The sequence below is a fragment of the Cnephaeus nilssonii genome (assembly GCF_951640355.1).
Source record: "Cnephaeus nilssonii genome assembly, chromosome: 11".
Classification (NCBI taxonomy): Eukaryota; Metazoa; Chordata; class Mammalia; order Chiroptera; family Vespertilionidae; genus Cnephaeus; species Cnephaeus nilssonii.
The window spans coordinates 5,681,716-5,699,363 of NC_137082.1; the positions used below are offsets into that span (position 1 = coordinate 5,681,716).

At 42.7% G+C, this 17,648-nt stretch overlaps 1 protein-coding gene across 3 annotated transcripts in view; it reads left to right on the plus strand.

Annotated features, from left to right (window-relative positions):
• LOC307107257 (serine/threonine-protein phosphatase 4 regulatory subunit 1-like) overlaps nucleotides 1-17,648 on the plus strand; it is an 80,377-nt gene that overhangs the window by 11,826 nt on the left and 50,903 nt on the right. For all 3 annotated transcript variants that reach the window (XM_079784384.1, XM_079784383.1, XM_079784385.1), the window contains one exon: nucleotides 12,897-13,029. In XM_079784384.1, the coding sequence (XP_079640510.1) occupies nucleotides 12,897-13,029 (133 nt within the window). The remainder of the gene's footprint in view (nucleotides 1-12,896; nucleotides 13,030-17,648) is intronic.

Below are 17,648 nucleotides of genomic sequence, written 5' to 3' on the forward strand. Positions count from 1 at the left end.
TGGGAGCTGACAGCCTGGCAGGGGGTGCAGCTTTTCAAGAATCAGTGGCTGGAGGGGCTGGAAGGGTTGAGGTCAGTTGCTTTTCTTCTTGGGTAGAAGAGCCCAGAACACATTTGCATTATTTCTATCTACTCTGAAAATGTTAAAAAAAAAAAAAAAAGAAGGATTTGAATGGCCCAACAATTCCATTCCTGGTTATATGTCCAACAAAACATGACATATGCTCTCAAAAAGACATGGTTATGGGAGCACTATTCTGAATGTCAAAGGCTAAAACCTACCCAGATGTCCATCATGAGTACAATGGGTTATAAATTGTGGTTGTGTTTACACAGTGGAAAACTACGCAGTTGTAAGAACAAGTGATCTACAACAGTAGGTAAGAATGTGGATGAACTTCACCAACATAACGATGAGTGAAAGAAACCAGACAGAGAAAGGTACAAACTACATGATTTTGTGGATACAAAGGACAAGACAAGCAAAGCTAATCTAGTCGGTAAAGAGGCAGGAGAGTGGTCATTCCCAAGGTGAAGTGGGTGGAGGGAGCACGAGGGGTTTCAGAAAATGCTGCTAGCAGTTTTCTTGAGCTGAATGCTGGTTACTCGGATGTGTTTAGTTTGTGAAAATTCATTATTTATACCTTTTTCTGTATGAATGTTATACTTCATCTCCACCCCCCCCCCAAATATTGATTTTTAAAATCAAGGCATGGGGGAGCATGACTGAACTGTGGGGAAGGAGTTAGTGAAAAGGGAAAGATGGCAGAGAGCAGAAAGGAGGCGGATGAGTGCGGGGTGTGGGGAGTAGGACAGGAGTGGGACTTGCTGCATCCAGGGCGGAGCTGGCTGCTTTCCAGGAAGTTTGGTTAAGGGGTCAGTAGAGAGGTGACTTCATGCTGGTCAGCATTACTTGATAGTTTCAAATATATTGAACAGTCTGAAGATAGAGACCCACATGCACATATAGGTTGTTTTCTTTTATAACCGTTTTTTCTTTTCCAGTCTGTTTCGAGGCAGCCTAGAGAAGTCGCTGCATTTTTAAGTAATACTAGTGGACCAGTGCATGAAATTCGTGCAGGGGGGCGGGGCGGGGGGAGGTGTCCCTCAACCCAGCCTGCACCCTCTCCAATCTTGGATCCCTCTCACAATCTGGGACCACTGGCTCCTAACTGCTCACCTGCCTGCCTGCCTGCCTGATCACCCCTAACCACTCTGCCTGCTGGCCTGCTTGCCCCCACTGCCCCCCCGCCAGCCTGATTATCCCCAACAGCCCCCCTCTGCCAGCCTGCTTGCCCTCAACTGCCCCCCCTGCCGGCCTGTTTGCCCTAACTGCCCCCCACTGCTGGCCTGCTAGTCCCCAACTGTCCCTCCTTGCCGGCGTGCTCACCTCCAGCTCCCCCCACTGCTGGCCTGTTTGCCCCCAACTGCCCCTTCGCCAGCCTGATCACCCCAACTGCCCTCCCCTCCTGGACCTGATAGCCCCTAACTGCCTCTGCCTCAGCCCCGCCACCATGGCTTTGTCTGGAAGGATGTCCAAAAGGTCTCCTGGTCTAATTAGCATATTCCCCTTTTATTAGTATAGATTGTTCCATTCATTAGTACAATGTAGACGCTAGCACTCCAGTCTCCCCAACTCTGTTCCCAGTCGGTGAGTCGGCAGGAAAACAGGTGTGCAGTATCAAAATGGAGCACACGATGTGCCTGGACTGCAGAGTTCTTTCCTATCAGGTAACCCGCGTAAATGTTTCCCATTGACCGTCAGTATAAAAGTCAGACTCATAAATAATGACAGGTTTTGGAAGCTGTGATTAAAGCCACAAATCAAAGAGGAATTTCCATGTATGCATGGTGTAGAAAGGACGGCTGCTCATGAATTAAGTTGGTCTTTCCAGCCAGCAATTGTGTAGTGCTGGTAATAACCATCGGTGGCCCTCAAAGATTTGCAATATGAAGCATTATGCATTGGCCAGATTTGCTTATACAAGAGCTGATAAATCAGCCTGGGTCTTGTTAGAGAATGGCATTTCTATGGAGAAAGTTTGCCTGTGCAACTTGCTGTTGAAATTTAGTTAAGTCAACAAGGACCTGCACTGTGCTGGCCTCAGTTCCCCCCAAAGCCAGCGAAGAATCAGGAGTGTTCTTTATCTTTTAGATGGGTCATGTTGGTCTACTCTGTTAGAAGTAGTCCCAGCTTAGGAATCTGTATTTGTATTTATAAGCCTGTTAGCAAGAACAATGAGACCACTTTAAATATCACATTAATGAATGGTTTACTCTGGTTCCCCCTAAATCATTTACGTGCAGAGACTGGGTTATTGTTCATTGAAGAGTGGCTAATGAGAAGCTCTAAGAAATGATCAATTATGTAAGTTCTACATTAATACATTCCTCTGTTGTTGTTTTTAAGTACAAATTTGGCAAATAGACCAAATAACCTCCTTCTTGATGGTGATCCACTAATCCCCTAACATTTTAAGACGGACAGAGTGGGCCACATCTATCATGTCCTTCCAGCCAATGTCCCCCAGTGCCGTGTCAGAGACAGATATTGGATCGAATGGATAATTGGGCTGGCCCAAGGTGGCATATCTCACCTAGAGTTATAGTGACAGGGTGACATGTTGAATGGAGAATCGTAAATATTGGGTATGCCTGGAGAAGGGATTCTTAATGAAAATGCTTGCCGGGTTAGACTCGCTGTAACATTCTGCCTCCGTCTCTACCTCTGTTCACGTCTGGGCCAATAAAGGTATCTCACTGGGTATGTTTTATTGTGTTTATTTTTTCTCACCTTTTGACTTAAAACCAGTTCTAGCGAGGCTTCTCAGTCAGGGCTTGGTGGCTCCATGGGAAATCTCTGTCTTCCTGGAAGGAAGGGGATGCTCAGTGCACTTTCCTCCACCCTGTTCTCTCCTTCGTCTGGAATGTTCTTTGTCCCTGGCCCAGATCCTCTTTCTTTCCAAGATCAAGATTCCTACTTGATTTTCCGAACCTAACTCAAATGTCACTTCTAGCGAAGCATCTCCCATCTCCTTCTCCCTTTTCCTAGCGGGCCTGGTTACCTCCCCAGTTTATTTACACCTTCATCCTTGGCTCTTGCTTTGGAGAATTGTGGGTTGTTATGTGTATGACAATCGTGTTCCCTTGGGAGCTTTTGGAGTCGGGGGACCATGCCATTTTCATCTCTGATCACTAGTCCTCTGTTGAATATTGAATTACAGTTTACTCTTGTCACATGAAGTTAGCCATGCAGAAGATAGTGTATTTGAGGTGGGTTCGCTCTTTATAATCTTTCTATTTTTGTACTAGATTTTTGATCCTTTTCTTGATGCAAAATGACCTATACAATTTATTTTCTTTCTTTTTACTAGATTGTGTCGGCTGTACTTTGAACCTGTAAACACATTCACTTAGCATTGTACTTAAAACATTAATTCGTACTTAGTGTTTTAAAACAGATTAGCGTTTTGTGAAAACCACTGACACATAGGCAGGTGCTCCTGGGCCCATTGTGTGTTTTCACTAGAGCATCCTCATCCAGTTTATTTTATGCCAAGTCTGCTTTAAATGATGAATATACTGACAGTGTTCATTATTTTTAGAAGGTAAGCCTTGAGTAACTAGTAAGCATAGAGGAGAGTAAATCCTTGTTTTCCCTGAGTTGTAGGTTCCAGAAATTGTTTTTCTGGTGAGATTGTTAATCAGGGAAGAGCCTTTTTTCCCCTTAGTTACCTAACATCAGGGTCAAAGGATGCTAGACTCTGTTATTCTTTGCAAACTGATCAGGACCTTATTGAAGAGGATTCAGTCTTGTCTTTGGTTGTGTGAGCTCAAGACTGCTGCTTCAGGACCACCTGGTTTTGGTTGGAAAGTGGAGGTGAGCTGTATATCTCTTAGCTGCTTAGCTGGGTTTCTAAACTTGGACTGTCCCCCGGAGGGCAGGTGGCAGCCATAGCTGCTGAGTGTGATGCAACAGAGTCGCTGGGATTTGGGCCATACGGCTCAGGGAAACATGATGGCATGTGGTGTGGGCAGGGGACAGGGTGCTGAGCATAAGGTGTGATGGAGAGGCCACCCACCCTGTGAATCAAACTGATAGTTCTTGCAAGCCCTTCTGATGGTCTCTGTTGGCTTTAAATTACTAATCATTTTTTGGTAAAGGGTTAGTGATGTCCTGTATAAACTTGCCAATGAACCTAACATGGGGCAGAAACTTAGAAAGCAGCTTTTGCTCAAAAGTTCGTCACGGCATGGAAAGTACATAAAGGCAATCATGGTCAATGTTTCTTTTTTCTCTTTTGTATTTTAAACAAAACACAAGAAGGTGCAGGGGCAGAGGTGGGTGAGTGGACCAGCTGATAAACAGTGAACATGGGAAGTAAACATTTTGTGTGTTAGAAGGTGATGAGGTCTCTGGAAAAATAGAATGTAGATCAGGGTAAGGCGGGGGGGAGTGTGGGTGGGAGGCTTGCAGTTTCAAAATAAGGTGGTCAGGGAGGACCACACTGAGAGAATGAATGGGCAAAGATTCTAAAGAGGAGAAGGAAATTATCAGAAAGGATGTCTTGGGGAGGAGAATTCTAGGCAGAGGGAGACCCCAGGCAGGGCAACAGCCCTTAGCCAAGGAAGTGACTGAATCGTTTGGGAGATAACAAAGAGCCTCATGGCCAGAGAAAAGGGCATGATGGGCAAAAGGAAGAGTGGGAGCTGAGGTCAGAGAGGCAAAGGTAGGTCAGGTCGTTCCTGCTGACCTGAAACCTCTCTCTCTGTGGGACAATCACTCACCAGGGGCTGCTCAGGCAACTGTGTAGGGGCTAGATTTTAACACTTGGTGTGTCTTTCTAACAGCAGTTCTCAGCTAGGGACACAGGGCAATGTCTGGAGACACTTTTGTTGTTGTTGTTAATCCTCACCTGTGGATATTTTTCCATTGATTTTTAGAGAGAGTGGAAGGGAGAGGGAGAGACAGAGAAACATCAATGTGAGAGAGACATCGATTGGTCGCCTCCCGCACGGCCCCATGATCAGGGCTGGGTGTGGAGCCGGCAATCGAGGTATGTATGCTTGGCCAGAATTGAACCCAGGACCCTTTGGTCTGTGAGCCGGCACTCTATCCACTGAGCCAAATCATCTAGGGCATGGAGACATGTTTGGTGGTCATAACTTGGGGAAAGCGTGGGTGTTCTTGGCATCTAGTGAGGTGAACACCCTACAGTGTACAGCCCCACACAGAGAATGATCACTTCAGTAGTGCTGAGGCTGAGAAATCTTGCTATCCTATATAATCCTATGTAATAAAAGGCTAATATGCACATTGTCCCCTCAGGAGTTCAACTGGCAGACCGGGAGTTTGATCGCTCCCTATGACATGTGCTGACTGCCAGGGGGCGGCGCGGAACATGGTGGAACATGACCACCAGGCGGCAGGGCGCTGAGGGAGTGAGGGAAGGAGGAGGCGAGGAGGTGGGATGGCCGGGAGGCGGAGACCCTGGTCCACCCTGATCGATGGCCAGGCTTAGGGACCCTACCCGTGCACTAATTTTGTGCATTGGCCTCTAGTATTATTATATAGTTCATCAGCTGTTGATGAATTTAGTTTGTCTTTGAAGACTTTATAAAAAGAAAACATTAAAACATCATGGGAAGAGGTTGTTAATCTCGGTTAGAATGCCTTCAGAATTGCCTTAAAGATAATGCTTGGTGGCCAGCAAACCCAAATATCTCTTGCATGTCCATTTTAGTAAACTCTGGCCCTTTTATTTGTAGTTCAAAAAATCCAGTACATTGTTTCCAGGTAAATAGTAATAATATTACAGATAATCCTATGAATGTGGGCTCATGTAGGATTTTTTCATTTTGAAAGAGGCTAGGATGGTGAGTCACACAAGAGAAAATGACTACCTGTATATTAAAAAAACAAGTTGATTTTCAGTACTTGGAATAAAAGGCACTGCCATTCGCATATGAACATGATGTTATTGATGGGAATGTTTTTCTTGGATTCCGTGAATGCAGTGTTTTTCAGAAGCCAGTCATTTGTGTCCTGCTTTTCCTATTTCTGCTTTATATACCACCTATGGTTTTCTTTATGTCAGATAATTTTTTAATTTAAACACATTTTACAAGACTTGTGTCAGTTGTTTGACATGAAATTTCACCAAAATAAAAGACAAAAATAAAATAACACAATTAAAATCTAGACTGACCACAGTTGCCTGCAAAGATTGCAAACCCGAGACCTGCTCTATGTTAGAAGGAGATTCACCAGCGTCGGGGAAGTGCTCATACACCAGTGCCAAGAGCAGCTTCCTCTGATTTAATCAGAATGAACCAGGGATAATTTTCCCACTGTGTGATTTAGTGACATTGAATGGACCTTCCATGTGTCACACGTGGGGATGTGCTGTCCCAAGCTGTCCATCCTCGGAGGCCAGGTGACAGGCTGTAGATTTGCAGCCTGGCTGGCTGGGGGCTGAGCAGCCTGAGAGTGTGGGGCCCATCAGTGATAGCACGGAGGCTGGTTCTCTTTGTTCTGGAGAGGATTAAAGCTGCAATTCCATTTCTTAAAACAAATCCCCGTAATTCAGAGTCCTTACTATTTCAGATGAATTTTACATCTCTTTCCTCTCTCTGCCCCTCCTTCTGTACGTAATATGAATTACCAAAATTTAATTCTACTATATTCATTAGGATGATTGGATATTTTTGAATAAGTCATGTACTTTATATTGAATGTTAGAATTCATTATTTTATTTTAGCAGTTATATTATAGTCTTTGATCTGCCTTCTCTCTTTTCTGAAGCTAAGATCTCTCATTTTTGCAAGCAGAACTGAATGAATTAATGTCTCGGCTGCTTTATAACTCACGTGGGTGCAGCTGCAGGCAGCTTTAGGCTACTTGCTGCACCTCATTTTTGTGGAAACCAGATTTTCTCAGCTTTCTCAGGGGCTGCTAGACTCTCATGAATTGAATCCTGGTAATCAAAGTCTCAGGAGACTGATTTCTATAGAAACCAGTATTTATTAAGTGTCTGCTGTGTTCCAGGCTTATATGACACAGTCCCAGGGTTTAAAGGGCCTCCGAGTTTAGCTGCAGAGATAGAAACAGTCTACTTAGAGTTAATAATGCGCCACTTTATGTAAAACGTTGAAACCTGACAACTGTATAGTTCCAATTATTCCCCTCCTACTTTGTGTTATACCTTTTATTATATAGTACATCTGCAAGGTTATAAATTCCACAATATGAAGTTATAATTTCTGCTTTGTATTGCTTTAAGCATCATATATGTTTTGAGGAAATTAAGAGGAAAAATATTTTTTTAAAAATTTACCCACATATTTGCCATTTCCAATGCTCTTGTTATCATTTGAAGATAACACTTCCAAATTGTCATTCCTTTTCATTCTGCAGAACTTCTTTTAGCATTTCTGTAGATTACATTGGCTGCCTGTGTTTAAAGGGTGTGCTAAAAATAAATTCTTGAAATTTATATAGTGTTATTAGCCAGTGTTACCTCAATAAAAATAAATAGATAAATAAAAAATTTAAAAAGTACCCAACCAGTGTGGCTTGGTGGTTGAGCATCGACCCATACACAAAGAGGTCACTGGTTCAGTCCCAGTCAGGGCACATGCCTGGGTTGTAGGCTCCATCCCTGTTGTGCAGGAGGCAGCCGATCAATGTTGATATTTCTCTCATCAATGTTTCTATTTCTTTTTCTCTCTTCCTCTCTCTCTAAAAAAATCAATAAAAACATATTAAATTTTTTTTAATAAAAACAATTTAGGGTTTTTTTTTTTAATTGACAGTGTTTTTATTTCATCTTAATTCTGTAAGGATCTTTCACTGGATAGATCTGAAGCTGTGGATTGACAGTTTTTTCTTTCAGTCCTTTAAAGATGTGTTTCCAAGGTCTTCTGCCTCCATTGTTTCTGGTGAGGAGTCAGAGATCATGCGAATCATTGCTCCTTGTATGTAATGATTGTTTTCTTCTGCTGCTTTCAAGATTATCATCTTCGATTATTAGCAGTTTGACTAGGATGTTTCTATGTGTGGTTTTCTGTGTGTTTATCTTCTTGGGATTTGCTGAGATCCTTGATTATGTACATTTATTTCTTTTATCAAATATGGGGAATTTGGGGGCATTATTTTATCATCTCTGTTCTGGTATGTCCATGCAATGAATTTTTGAGTTTCAGGTGTTATTTCCATTTTAGAATTTTTATTTGGTGTCTTTTTATAGTTAACATTTCTTTTCTGAGATTCCTTATGTTTTCATTCATTTTAGGCATATTTTTCCTTTACATGCATAAGCATTTTATAATAGTTGCTTTATTATTTTTTTAAAAAATATATATTTTATTGATTTTTTACAGAGAGGAAGGGAGAGGGAGAGAGAGTTAGAAACATCGATGAGAGAGAAACATCGATCAGCTGCCTCCTGCACACCCCCTACTGGGGATGTGCCAGCAACCAAGGTACATGTCCTTGACCGGAATCGAACCTGGGACGCTCAAGTCCACAGGCCGACGCTCTATCCACTGAGCCAAACTGGTTAGGGCTATAATAGTTGCTTTAAAATCCTTGTCTGAAATTACAACAGTTATATTCTTTTAGGTTCAATCTGTTTTGATTTTTTTTCTATTTTAGCTAGTTCATGTTTTCCTGTTTTGTTTTTTTGTTTTGTTTTGTTTTTTGAGTAAGGTTGGATTGTAACCTGGATATTGTGAATATTATGTGCTATAAAATCTCTGAATTCTACAGTATGCATTCAAAGAGTTTTGATATTTTTTTGTTTTGTTTGAATAGGTACTTAAATTGATTGAGGTTAAATTGTTATCTCTGTCTCTCCTGTAGGGGATAGTCTCCCAAATCTCAGTCCAGTTCTCTTAGCCTTAGCTCTGCCGTGGAGATTTCCACACAAATGCATGATTAGGAGTCCAGACAGAGTCTGGGCTGAGTGAATGTAGAGGTGTCTCCTCACTGATGTTTTTCTTTCCAGGAGGTCCCCCTTCTTCCCCTTCCCCACACATGAACACTTTCTAGTGGCTGTGATTGCTCTGAACACTGGAGATAGAAACATAAACAATATCAATAATTTAATTATAATACCTGCAGCTGATGTTTTCAGAGTGCTTATGTGTGTCAGATGCTATATAACTATGTCTGTGTGACTGTCTGTTGTTCTGTCTGATGTCATTTAACCTACACTACAACAATCATCTCAGGTAGGCATTCAATTTAGGGTGAGACAACAGAATCAGAGATGAGATATTTATCCAGAGTTGACATACCTTATAAGAGACAGAGCTGGCTTTCACAATCAGGTATTTTGACTCAAGATCCCACACTCCTACTGATTATATGTTTGCCTCTAACATCTTGTAAATGAGAGATCTGGGATATAATCTTTACTTTTTCTGTTTTCTTTAGATGCTTATATTTTGCCATTGGTGTTCTACAATCTAAGCATTCATTTATTATTAATCATTCAGTTTAGGATTTGTAATTCTTCAAATTGGATATTCATACTTTTTTTTCCATTCTGACATTCTTAGCCATAATCTCTAAGTATTGCCTCTTCCTATTTTCACTAACCCCTCTTTCTGTAATTTCCATTGGATTTATTTTAGACCTTAGCACTTCATTTTTCGTGTGCCTTAATTGTTGTCGAGTACTTTCCAACTCTTTATTTCTCTGTCCAGTGTTCTGGGTGATTTGTCAGATCAGTCTTCCAGCTCACTAACTCCCTCTTGAACTGTGTCTAAACTGCTATTTAAGCCAGCTACTGAATTTTTTTTTAATCAAATTGTCTCTAGTTTTCATTTCTACTTGGTTCTTTCTCAAATGTGCTTGTTCCTCCCACCCCCACACTCTCCTCTTTTTTTTTTTTGTATTATATACTAGGAGCCCAGTGCACGAATTCGTGCACCTTGAAAGGAACTGTGGGCCGCGAGGCTGCGGTGGGCACAGGGGCGGGTCTCTGCTCATCCTCTGCGCCCCCATCTGACCCCTCCTGCCACGGCCCCCAGGTCCCCTGGCTGCCAGCAGCCCAGCTCCTGCTGCCACCGCTCCCACGCACTGATGGCACCGGTCCCGCTCGCACCCGCTGACAGCGTGGAGCAATTGGGGTTGGCGCCAGCAGTGGGTATGAGCAGGGCCGGCGCCATCAGTGGGTACCAGCAGCGGCTGCTGCCCCAATTGCCCCTTAGGAGCGGGGGGGGGGGGGGGGAGATAGAGAAGCCCTCAGGGGCGATTGGGGCCAACAGCTGCCGCTCGCACCCACTGATGGCACTGAGCGATCAGGACTGGCGCCACTGAGCAATCAGGACTGGCACCGGGCGCTGGCAGTGGGTGGGAGCGGCGGCCCCAGCAGCGGGTGCGAGCGCTGGGCACGACTGCGGTGCGTGGGAGCAAAGAATTTTCAGTAACCACCAGAGGCTCGCACCAATGACAGCAACCGGTGCCCCACCTTGGTCTGGCGCCCCCACTCACCTGCTCCACCATCTCGCCATGGCCAACACCTGCCATGTTCTGCATGTGCCCCCTGGTGGTCAGCGCACGTCATAGTGACTGGTTATTCAGTTGTTCTGCCTTTCGGTCTATTTGCATATTAGGGTTTTATATATATAGGTAGATATACTAGAGGCCCAGTGCACAAAATTCATGCATGGGTTGGGTCCCCAGGCCTGGCCGGCGATCAGGGCCAATTGGGGCCTTCCTTCCCCTGGCTGCCGGCTGCTGGCCAGGGCCTTCCTTCATTTTGTGCTGCCCCCTGATGGTCAGTGTACATCATAGTGGGCAGTCGAACTCCTGGTAGGTTGAACTCCTGAGGGGACAATTTGCATATTAGCCTTTCATTATATAGGATATTTTAAAAATCCTCACCCGAAGATATTTTTCCTTTTTTTTTTTTTTAAGAGAGAGTGGAAGGTGAGGAGGAGAGACAGAGAGAGAAAAACATCGATGTGAGAGAGACACATGGATTGGTTGCCTCCTGCATGCACCCTGACCAGGGCTGGGGATCGAGCAAACTGAGGTACATACCCTTGACTGGGCATTGAACCCAGGATCCTTCAGCCCTCAGGCTGATTCTCTGTCCACTGAGCAAAACTGGCTAGGACCGTGGTCGGCAAACTGCGGCTCGCGAGCCACATGCGGCTCTTTGGCCCCTTGAGTGTGGCTCTTCCACAAAATACCACGGCCTGGGCGAGTCTATTTTGAAGAAGTGGCGTTAGAAGAAGTTTAAGTTTAAAAAATTTGGCTCTCAAAAGAAATTTCAATCGTTGTACTGTTGATATTTGGCTCTGTTGACTAATGAGTTTGCCGACCACTGGGCTAGGACATTATGGTATCTATTTTTTGATCCTACTGATAATCCATTTCTGGCTTTTCTAATATTTGTAATCTTGAGGTGCAAATTCTCCTTTGTTGTGTCTGCTAACTCTTCCTCTTCTTGATGGTTTGGAACCATGTATAGTTTGAAATTTTTTATTGCCTATTTATCTTCAGCAGGATTGTTTCATGAAATTTCATGCTTATTGGATTGTTACAGTCTCTTTAGAACAGCTTCTTTTTTTTTTTGCTTGCTAGGATGCCAAAATTGGAGTAAATCTGGACAGTGACCTTCCCAGTAGCTCAGTGTGGCTCCTGCACTTTGCAGGTGGTGTAAATCTGGACTCTACAGTCATAGGTCATGCAGGCCTGTAGGTTTTTGTTGTTGTTGTTTTAAATCCTCACCTGAGGATATTTTTTTTCAGTGCTTTTTCAGAGAGAGTGGAAGGGAAGTTGGGGGAAGGGAGAGAGAGAGAGAAATATCGAGGGGAGAGACATATCGACTGGTTGCCTCCCACACGCACCCCATGGAGAGCGAACCTGAAACACAGGTCCGTGCCCTTGACTGGGAATTGAATCCATGACCTTTCGGTATGCGGACCAACGCGCTAACCACTGAGAAACACCAGCCAGGGCAGGCTTGTGGTTTTGACTTTTCAATAGTGACAACCCCTCCTCCCACTCCCGTCATAACTGAAGGCCCCTTCCCACAACTGTTTTCCCACATGAACTCATTTTCCCAACATCCTGATGGGGTGAGGGTGAGGTTTTATAGCCAGCCTCCATAGGACAACATGGATGCGTGGAGAGGTTAAGTCACTTCCTCTGGTCACACAGCTGGTAAGTAGTAGTTGGGGGGTTCAATCTAATTCAGTGTCCCTGGGCTCAGCCACCCCACTCCATTGGATGGAACGAGGTGCCTGCTCTTAGCTGGGGATGAAGGAAAGCCCAGGATTGAGGAGGAAGAGTCTGTGTGACTAGTGCTCATTGTTGGCTAGAGGGAGTCAGAGGAGCTTGCAGACATCCACATGGAGGGTCTGGTTGGGTGTTGCCAAGCCAGGGGTGTGGGTCCATGGGCATTGAGTTATGGAGTGGATGAAGCTGTATGACAGGCACATTTAAGACAAGACAAGACATGGGCATGCTTTCTGTCAGATTCTTGCTTACGAGCTCAAACTTGTTTTTCTTTTGACAATTTTAAACCTGTTTGCACAGAACTCCATGGCCATTTTCATAGGTGAGCTTCTTTGGTTTCTTGCTTCTGAGTTCCCTGGTAGAGGGGTGCCCCATCCGCAAGGAGAGGTGACTAAGGCATTGGACCAATGGCACTAGCAGGGCATTCTGTTTTCTTTATGACTCTGGTCTCATCACCTTCTCCTGGATGATGAACCCTCCCTTTATTTTAGATGATGGTCAACTTTGCAGTCCTCACAGGCTTCAGCTGGAAAGGGCTGTGGAAGTGCACAGCAGGCTGCAAGGCCATGCCTCTGCCCAGGTGTGACCTGTCACCGTCGATGCACACTTAGGAGTGTATTTTTTCCCTCTTCTCCTTCAGATGGATTTGAAGACTATGGCCCAGACTGTGACAGCATGAGGGTGACAGCTTTCTTGGACATCCCAGGCCAGGATAACCTGCCTCCCCTCACTCGCCTGGAGAAGTATGCTTTCAGTGATAACGTCTTCAACCGGTAAGTTCTACCTGTCCTTCGCATGTTCACACCCCTTGTTGTGTCTGGTTTAGGCTGACATTGGTGGTCACTTCTCTGTAACAATTTTGTGGGGACTCATGGATGAGGTGGCCTATGGGCTGTCCCCAGGATGCTGGGGTTCATTTATATTAGGCTTTTCCATTATTCTCATTATTGTTCTACTGACCACCTGGTAAGTCAGGAAGGGAGTGTGGGTGAAATTTTATGGTGTTTAGATAATGAGGATTGTAACTGGGCTTCTCTCCCATGTGCAGTACTGGGAGAGGTAGAGTGCGTGGGTGACTGGGACACACCCCTTGGAGTCTTGCTGGCTCGTCCTACTGACTGCACTGTGCTTCAGGGACTTTCCTGCAGCTTGTCCTGCCCCATCTGATGTCATCCCTTGTGGTGCTGACTGGAATCTACTCCAGGCTCAGATTATGCCTCCTACTCTCAGCAGATGACCTTGACTCTTGTTTCACAAAGAAAGCAGAAACTCAGGCATGTCTTTTAATTTCCAATCTGCCCCAATCTGTATCTGAAAGCTTTCTTCCCTCCTGTTGCAGAGAGAGTGCCTCTCTTCTTGTCCATTCCCTCCATCAGATGTACCTCTGTCTGCATCTTTCTTCCCACACATTACACGCATCCTTTCCTTCCACTTACAGACAATTGCATGTCTCTCGTTCTAGACTCCTCTTCCTGCCGCCTTCCTTTGTACCTTCCCCCGAGGACACCATTCTTCTGTAAAGACTGGATGCCACTCAGAGTCTCTTTCCTTACCTTCCATTCACTCTAACTTTAAAAAATTATATTCTATGTCTTTACATCTATTAAATCATCACAGGCTCGCAGCAATTGCTACTGAATGAGTCCAGTTATTATCCCAATTTTGCAGATCGGAAAATGATGGTACTCTGAACGGCGTCTTTTGATGAGCAATTCTTAATTTAAATGTAGTTCACGATCTATCCATTTTTTCTTTTATGGTTAGTGCTTTTCATGTCATGTATAAGAAACATTTGCCTCCCCCAAGGCCACCAAGATATTTTCTTATATTGCTTTCTCGAAGTTTTATTTGTTTTACCTTCCACATTCGGATTGATGGTCCACCTGGAATTGCTTTCTGTATTTGTGTATAATGCGAGGTAGCATATTTTCGTTCATGTGGTATCCAGTGGACCCAGTGCCATTTATTGAAAATGCTACCTGTTATCTGAGCTCTTCATTGCCACCTTGTCTTAAAGGTGTCAGGTAGAGTAAGTCCTCCCCCCTTGTTCTACATCTGCCTGGACTGGGGATCGAACCCGCCACCCAGGAATGTGCCCTGACTGGGAATCAAACCCGTGACCTTTCTGTGCATGGGACAATGCTCCAACAACTGAGCCACACTGGCCAGGGCTAAGAGGTTGTTTTTAGACTTTTAGAAATAATTTCACACAGAAAAGTTTCAAGAATAGAAACAGTTATTTATTGTATATCTTTTACTCAGATTCATCAATTGTTAACATTTTGCCACATTTGATTTTTTTTATTCTCTCTATAGTTTTACTTTTTTTTTTTTGAGAGTAAGTTGTAGATACCATGTTGCCTTTCCTCTAAATACTTCATTGTGCATTTTTCTAAGAACAATGACATTCACCATTCACTTGTATAATCACAGTACAATGATAAAAATGAGGAAATTTAACTTTGACCCAATACTATTGTTTAATATAAAGATTTCAATCAAAATTTTCCAGTTGTCCTAATAATGTCCTTTATATCAGATTTAAAAAATATTTTTTATTGATTTCAGAGAGGAAGGGAGAAAAAGAGGGATAGAAACATCAATGATGAGAGGGAATCATTGACCAACTGCCTCTTGCACAGCCCCTACTGGGAATTGAGCCCACAACCCAGGCATGTGCCTTGACCAGGAATCGAGCCATGACCTTCTGGTTCATAGATCAACACTCAACCACTTAGCCACACTGGTATAAAATTAGGTTTTCTGTTTGGGTTTTAGGTCCAAAATCCAATCCAGCATCACATATTGCATTTAACTTTTATGTTTCTTTAGTCTCCTTGAATCTCTAATAGTTTTTCAGTCTTTTTTTGCCTTTCATGGTATAGTTGACCTCTGTGAAGAGTACAGGTAATTTACTTTATAGAATAAACTTACTAAGAGTTTTAAAAATCCTCAATGAAGTCTGAATTTTATATAATGCTTCTTTCACATCTATTGAGATTATCAGATGATTTTTCTTCTTTAATTTCTCTTTTCTTTAATTTTCTGTAAAACTTCTGTTATTGTGAAATATGACACAGAGATAATTGGATAAAATATACATGTAAATTCTAAGGCATTTTTATGAAGCCAGTACCTATGTAGCCATTACTCAAGTCATCCTTAAAGTCTGCCCCCATTCCTGCCCGGCAGTACCCACCATCTGACTTTTATCTTCATCACATCCTTGATTTTCTTTTACTTTTAGCACCTAAATATATACCTTCAGATGATATACCTTTATTTTATTGTTTCTGAACTTGACATATATGAAATCCTGTAGGATATGTTACTTTGTGGTTTTGCATGTAGTTTGAGTTGCTTCTTTTACAACAGTGTTCTGACATTTTTCCATCTACTGTTGTTTTCTCACTATTATGAACAGTTTTGTGTCTGGGTGCACATTGTAGGCATTTCTGTATACCCAGGAGAGAACTACTGTGTGATGAGCACCCTAACCTACTTTAGTGACAATGCCAGTTTTCCAAAGTGGGTGCATCAGCTTACAGTCCTACCTTTGTCCCACAATTTATCTGCCAGTTGCTAATGCCAGCTTTAAAATTTTCAGCCAATCTGGCAGTGTGGTTGTGTATATATAACAATATCGCATTGTGGTTTTAATTTACGTTTTCCTTACTTAGAAGTTTGAACACCTTTTCATATGTTTGTTGGATTTCTATATTTCTTTATTTTTCTTTTTTGTGAAGTGCCTTTTTAAATTTTTTTGTTGGGGGTGGGGAGATAGATTGTCTGTATTTTTCCTGTCGATTTGTACAGATTCTTTGTGTATTCTAGATTTCAAACCTTCGTCAGTTCTGTATGGTAACCATCTTCCCTCACCCTGTAGCTTGAGTTTCAGCTCTCCTTGTGGTGTCCTTTTAGTGACCAGAGCTATTCATTTCCATGAAGTTACATTTATCCACATTTTCCTTGACCCTTAGTACATTTTGAAGCTTTTAAAAAATGTCTTCCTTCACCCCAATATCTTAAACATATTCTTTTATATTGCTCTAAAGACTTTAGTTTTTATTCTTTCACATTTAGGCCTATAATCTATCTGATTTTAATTTTGGTTCAGTGTGTGTAAGTGGTGTCCAGCTTCATTTCTGTAATTGTCACAATACCGCTTATCAAAAACACATTCTTTCCCCAGTGTTCTAGGGTGCCTCCTCTGTTATAATCCAGTACCTGTTTATGACAGTCTTTGTCTGGACTGAGTCCTCTTCTAGTGGTCTGTCTCTCCTCAGCCAACACCATACCATCTTGATTACTTTAGATTTGTAGTAAGTCTTGATATTTGATTAAGACTTCCCACCTTGTTTTTCTTCTTTGATGTGACTTGTTTTTTGTTTTTTTTTAAAGTTTTTTTTAAATTGATTTTAGAGAGGGAGGAAGAGGGAAACATCACTTTGGGAGAGAAACATTGATCAGCTGCCTCCTGCATGCCCTTGCTGGGGATTGAGCCTGAAACCCAACTGGGAATTGCCCTGACTGGGAATCGAACCAGCAACCTTTCAGTGCATGGGATGAAGCTCCAGCCAATTGAGCCACACTGGCCAGGGCATGATTTGTTATTCCCAAGCCTTTGCATTCCCATATGTTTCAAAATAAGCTCATCAGATCCTCATAAAACAAAACAAAACATCTACTAGGATTTTGATTGGGTTTGCATAGAACCTGCAGGTAATTTGGAGACCATTGCCCTCTTAACAATATGTAGACTTCCAATCCATAAACATGTTATATTTTTCCATTTATTTAGGTTTTCTTAAAAGCCTAATAAAAGGTGACCATTTTCTCTGTAGAAGTTTTGTGCAGTTATGCTGGTGTATTATAAAGGAAATTGGAGACATTCTATCATTCTATCCGGTGAGACTTACACCTGATTGCAGTGTTATTATCACACTCAGCCAAATGAGCAGTAATGCCGTCCAGCCCACCAGGCCATGTCCAGGTTTCCCTGGCTGTCTCACGGTCTTCTTATGGTTGGCTGGTTTGTCTCATGATCCAAATAAGGTCCACACATTTCATTAGGTCGCTGTGTCTCTGAAGTCAGTTTTTTTTTTTTTTTTTTACAGTTTCCTCCTTTTGATCTTAAATCTCTTTAAATCTCTAATTGGTTATTCCTCTCATCTTCTCCCTACATCATTTATTTATTGAAGGGGTCATTAGTCTTGTAGAGTTTTCCACAGTTTGGATTTGGTGGTCATTATTCTCACGGTGTAATTTAACATGTCCCTTTGTTTTCTGTAAACTGAAAATTACATTTGAAGACTTGATTAGATTCTGCTTCAAATCTTGTTTTTCTTATTTAATTAATTAATTAATTTATTTATTTAATTTTTTAATTTAT